Below are 5935 nucleotides of genomic sequence, written 5' to 3' on the forward strand. Positions count from 1 at the left end.
CGCGGCGCTTAAACACTGTAACACACGGCCGTAACCAGAAACCGGAAGTGGCGACTCGCCGCGGCTAACAATAAAGACACGGAGGTCTTATAACAAATACACTCAAATAAGACAATACGCTAAGTGTTAAACTAGTGTCTGCCCAGACAATATAAGCCTCTTACTGTAACCATAGTTTCGTGGGGTGCATGCGCGTTGGCGCGAATATCCCGGAAGTTCAGTGAATAGCTCGTAGTCTCTCAGGCGGGCTCCCGTGAGCCCCGCAGCTGGGGCCAATAGGAGCGGATTCCTCGTGCTCCGTGACGGGATGAAGCTTCGTCTTCTTCTGCAGCAGCGGAGATCGTGCTGCTTTACAGGAACGTGCGGCTGCTTGTAGCCGTTGTAGGTCGTGTGGAAAAAAAAAAGTCTGTCTCACTCGTCCAGCGAGGGAATTTCCTGTTTCGGTCTTTCAAGTTAAAACAGCAAAAAGTCCTAGCAAAATAAAACTTTGACTGAGATAAAAGAAAGAAAAATGAAATTAATTAAACAAACGTCTAATCGCCCCCTTTAGCAATTAAATCATCTTGATAGACCTGGAGAGGTCTGGAGAGGTCTTCAATGCATGGTGAAAAAGCTGAAACAAAAGTAGTTATTGCCTCCTTAGTTACTGAGTCGTGTGGTCTGGCCTCGGAAGGTATGGTTACAACCTGAGTACAGGGAAAATGGCAGCGAGCTCTGTGTGCTCAACAGTTTTAGGCAACCTGAGGAGTTCCTGCCTCCTCAGGAAGTGGTCATGGTCTTCAGTTGGCTCTCAGCCAATGAGATGTCAGGGTTCAAATCTCAGGGAGCGGTTAGAAACACAGTGAGTGTCCTCTGAGGGAGCCCAGGAAATGCTTCCCCCACCAAGGCGAGGCTCAAGGCTGTCTGAGGAAGGTGTGAATTAAGAGTGAAAACTGGTTGAACTGGTTTCAGCTTGGCCTGGCAGGCCTCAAGTTTTATTGCCCATTGTTTGGAGGTCAGATCTCAGGACTTCACCCCCCAACAGATGTTTTCCACCTGCATGTCTTTTGTCCACTTGCATGTGTTTTGTTAAGTTGCTGTGCGTTGAGCTCTCAGGGCCACCGTAGTTCCCAATGTGAACAGAGTGGAAAGAGTTAAACAAAACCAGGAAGTGGAGCAGAGCAGCAGGGGAGGGGCCATCACCAGCGTCATCATCCTGGAATGAAACTCAACGAGGAAAGTTACAGGCTGCTCGTCACTTCAAGCTGCTGCTTCTTAACTCGCAAACTTCACAGGTAAATTTAAACCTTCCATTAAATCTAACAGATTATTCAGCACAGATATGAGTTATAACTGCCTCCCATGTTTTTGTCCAGATATGGCTTCAGCCAGCTCTCTGCTGTCAGAGGAGAGGTTACTGTGTTCCATCTGTCTGGACGTGTTCACAGACCCAGTCTCGATCGTGTGTGGACACAACTTCTGCAGCTCATGTCTCCACACGTACTGGGACAGCAGGGACACTTGCCAGTGTCCCATGTGCAAACGGGAATTCTCCACAAGACCCGAATTTCAAGTCAACACTTTCATGTCAGAGTTAGCTGATGAGTTTAAGAAGTTGGTTCAAGTCAAAGCCTCGACTCCAGGCCCACAGCTTCCGGCTGTTGACGTTCTTTGTGACTTCTGCTCTGAGATAAAAGAAAAGGCCGTTAAATCTTGCCTGACCTGTCTGACTTCTTTCTGTGAGTCACACCTGGAGCCGCATCGGAGAGTTGCTCGGCTCAAAGGTCACACATTATTAGAGCCAGTGAAGAATCTCGACGACAGGATGTGCAAGACACACAACAAGATGACCGAGCTGTACTGCTTGAAGGAGCAGGAGTTCATTTGCGTCCTGTGTTTGAAAGCTGATCACAAGGGTCACAAGGCCGTCCCCCTGGAGGAGCAATATGAAAAAGTGGCGGCAACAAAAGACAAGGCACAGGCAAACATGCAGAAGTTGATACAGACACGGATTGAGAAGATAGCGGAGGTTGAAGAATTACTCTATGTCAGCCAGGTAGATTCTGAAAAGGAGGAACAAGCCGCCGTGCAGGTGTTCACCGAGTTGATCCAGTCCATTCAGGCGAGCCAGGCCGAGCTGGTTGAGGCGATCCAGCAGAGGCACAGAGGAATAAAGCAAAAGAGTGAAGAGGTTCTCAAAGAACTGAGGAGGGAAGTGACTGAGCTCAAGAGCCGAAGCAGTCAGCTGGAACATCTGTCACAGTCACAGGATCACTATCGTTTCCTCCAGAGCTTCCCGACCTTGTCCAAACCTCCACACAAGAGCTGTCCCGACACAGATCTCGGCCCTGACCGGTCTTTCCAGGCAACACGAGGTCACCTGACTCGGCTGAAACAGAGAGTCGATGAAATGATAGAAGAGATTCCTGAGATCAGAATGAAAAGAATGAGAGAGCACGCAGTCGACTTGACCCTTGACCCTGACACTGCATATAAGTCACTTGTCATAAGCGAAGACGGAAAACAAGTTACAGTAAAGGACAACATTAAAAAGGTCAAAGTTACAGACAATCCAAAGAGATTTAATGCAGGTTGGCAGGTTTTGGCAAAAGAGGGATTCACGACAGGGAAGTTTTACTTTGAGGTGCAGGTGAAAGGAAAGATAAGTTGGTACGTTGGCGTGGTCAGGGAGTCAGTGGATAGAAAAAACTGGACAGGTCGGTCAGTTGACAATGGATATTGGTGCATTGAATTGTTTGACGGCAAATATCGAACAACTGCAGACTCAGAACCTATAATATTGAAAGAAGAGCTTCAGAAGGTGGGCGTCTTTGTAGACTACAACAAAGGTGAGGTGTCTTTTTACAATGCAGACTCTAAATCACTCATCGGTTGTATCACAGGCTGCTGCTTTACAGAGAAACTTTATCCACACTTCTGCCCTGAGTGGAATTATAATGGAACAAACTCCGCCCCTCTCATCATTACACCTGTACCTCAAACTCACTAGTCCATCCGTCCCATTCTGGAGAACGTGAAACCCATGAAAGTCAAGTGGGAATTTCTTTAAATTCGGTACAAACATTCACTTGGAATCCAGGATGAACTGCTTAGAATCTGGTAGCCAAAGGTCAAAGGTCATGGTGGCCTCACAGAACAACAAATGAGAAAATGTTGATTATTTATCATTTTGAATCAAAGATCTATTGATGAATTACATTGGTCAAAGGTCACAGGGACCCCATATAAATCTGGAAAAAATGTATGGACGCAGTGCATGTTTCTAGTTATTGTTACTGTCTGATCCTTTTATATAAGAATGGTAAAGTTTACTGTCATAATGTGGTGTTGGTTTTAATGCAAGTATTTTATCAAGTGTTTCAATCGTTGTAATATTTACATAATAAACTGAATATATACAGATTCTGTTTTGTCATTCTTTCATGCCACAGCTCAGCTGGATTTATATATTAAAGACTAAAGCAGTTCCTCTACACATCACACTACTCGTAGGATTACAGTCCGAGGTTCCAGTGTCTGGAGCAGATCACAGGTTCAGTATTTTGCACTGAGATAAATGTTGAGGGGCCTAAACTACATCTCATTACAAGAGATCTGTCTCAATGATCGTGGAAAATGTATTAAACTGTAAACGTTTTTTAATTCATTTTTATAAATAATAAACTTTATTTCTGCAGATGTCTACTGTTAACCCTCGGAGACCCACTGGGCCGTATACAATCTCAAATATCATGTTGTCTTTAGACAGAACTGACTCCTCTGGTCTGAGCTGGAGACATGTCGTGTTTTCCTGTTAAACTGAATAAACAGCGACAACAAGCAAGCCCCTGTTCGCATGAGGCTCCAGAGCCGCGGGTTGTCGACCCCTGTGTGGAACCGAATTTGTAAGATGTATTGGACGTTTTTGTGTCTCCTATGACAGGGGTTTTCAACTGGTTTTGTCCCAGGGACCATCATTCTGACTAGAAAGTAATCCGCGGCCCACTGATGTGCCTACGCAAGCGCGTGCCTAAGGAAGTTTTAACATTTGGTTTTCCATGTTGGTTTTATTTAAAATCCTCAAACAAATCCAGAAAAATCGGTGTAAAAAACAACAAAAACGGTTGATTTACAGTGCTTAAGAATTGAAAACAAAATTAAAATGCAGTTTGTAGTTGTACTGCATCTCAGAACCATGTGTACATCAATATATAACGTTCATGACTTAAATGTACAGACATGAAGCTGACATGTTGAGAGAACGTTAAAGTAACGGTGATCAATAACAATCAACACAAACTGGGGCTACAACTGAAGAGGGAAGATGACAAAGTAATGCCGAATATGTCACAAATGATAATCATACAATATCACACAAACAATTGAGGCCTACTTAAGTTTAACCTCATGATCACCAGCACCTTTATATTATTTTAGACATTTTTTTCTTATTTTAGATGTTTTTCACGATATTCAAGAGTAATCTGGAAATGTGTTGAAATTTCAAAGCGAATTTTGCGGACCCCCTGCAATGCCGTCGCGAACCACCAGGGGGCCGCGGACCCCCGGTTGAAAACCCCAGCTTTAACAGACACAATAAAACAAAAGTTTTTACACAAACTTGTCGGCTCAAATCCTTTCACCCCCGGTTAGAGACTCAGATCTGATCGACTTCCTGGTTCTGAAACGACTGTTTGAGAGCAGATAGGCAGATGTCATTTGACGGCTTCGTTTCTAATTCTTTTGAAGTCACTCAGACAACGAGGGGGGGGTGGGGGGTTGGGGGGGAGAACCATCTCTCTATTATGCATGTGTTGCCATTACCCGGTGAAGGGCTCGGCCTGACAAGGTGGCGTCGCCCATCATGAATTAATCACCCTGCGCTATTCATCAGAGGTGACTTTGAAATTTTTTGAAAACATCGCCTGTTTTAAATCAGCTCGACTCAATTCATGATTTATTCAACTTAAGGTTTTTTTTTTTACCCGACGCATTATCAGCCAGGCCTCGGTTTCCCTAATTGCCAAATATGTACTTCTGAAGGATTCAACACAAAGAGACAAATGGTTAAAAGGACGAAAGAAGACAAATGGAAATGTTCCTTTTTATTTCTCCTCTGAATTTACACAGCGGATCACGAGTGTTTAACTTTAATTTCCCGATAATGCTAGCGGCCCCTGACAGATTTACGCTATTACTCAGCGCCCGGTGACGGAAAGCTATCGCGGCTCAGGACAAGCAAGCCCCCCCCCCCCACCGCCCCCCTCCGCCTGATAAGACTCACTCTCAAATGAATCTGTTGCAGAAGAGGAATATTTGGCTGTCGGCTCTAATTGTAACATGTTCTGCAAGGCTGATAGTAGTGTGTAGTGTGGTGTGGACTACTAATTAAGACTGGGGGGGGGGGAGACAAAGGGAGTGTGCACAATTAAAATAAGTGCAATGAGAGGGAAGAGAGAGGGAGAGGGAGAGAGAGAGAGAGAGAGAGAGAGAGAGAGAGAGAGGGAGAGGGAAAGGGAAGGGAGAGAGAGAGAGAGGGAAGGAGATAATGGAAATAAAACGACTGGTTGGCGACTAACGTGCAGAGAAGTACGAGAAATTAAAGGTGGAGAATAAAGTGAAGACTGGGAAAATAGTGATTGTAGTAATATTACTTTACATTACAATACATTACATTACATTTAATTTAGCTGACGCTTTTATCCAAAGCGACTTACAATAAGTGCATTTAACCCCTGAGGGGATAAAAACCAAGAACAACAAGAATCAAGAAAGTACAAGTTCTTCAAAAATAAAGCAAAACTACAAAATACAAGTAATCAATAATACAAGTCTTGTTGGTTTGTAGCACTGTGCTAAGTGTCGATATGAGAATTTAGCATATGGCACACTGAGCATTATTAAAGGACGGAAGTCGGAAAAATAAATATGATCACATTTTTGTTGTTTACCTCAT

General features: G+C 44.1%; 1 protein-coding gene across 1 annotated transcript; it reads left to right on the plus strand.

The window, feature by feature from the left end:
• The first annotated feature begins 1208 nt into the window (after positions 1-1208).
• On the plus strand, positions 1209-3350 carry LOC133001846 (E3 ubiquitin-protein ligase TRIM11-like). Its single transcript, XM_061071550.1, has 2 exons — positions 1209-1274; positions 1356-3350. The coding sequence occupies exon 2, from the start codon at positions 1358-1360 to the stop codon at positions 2987-2989; it is 1632 nt and encodes a 543-aa protein (XP_060927533.1). The 5' UTR covers positions 1209-1274; positions 1356-1357; the 3' UTR covers positions 2990-3350.
• The last annotated feature ends 2585 nt before the right edge of the window (positions 3351-5935 follow it).

Source organism: Limanda limanda, chromosome 5 (assembly GCF_963576545.1).
Source record: "Limanda limanda chromosome 5, fLimLim1.1, whole genome shotgun sequence".
Taxonomy (NCBI): domain Eukaryota; kingdom Metazoa; phylum Chordata; class Actinopteri; order Pleuronectiformes; family Pleuronectidae; genus Limanda; species Limanda limanda.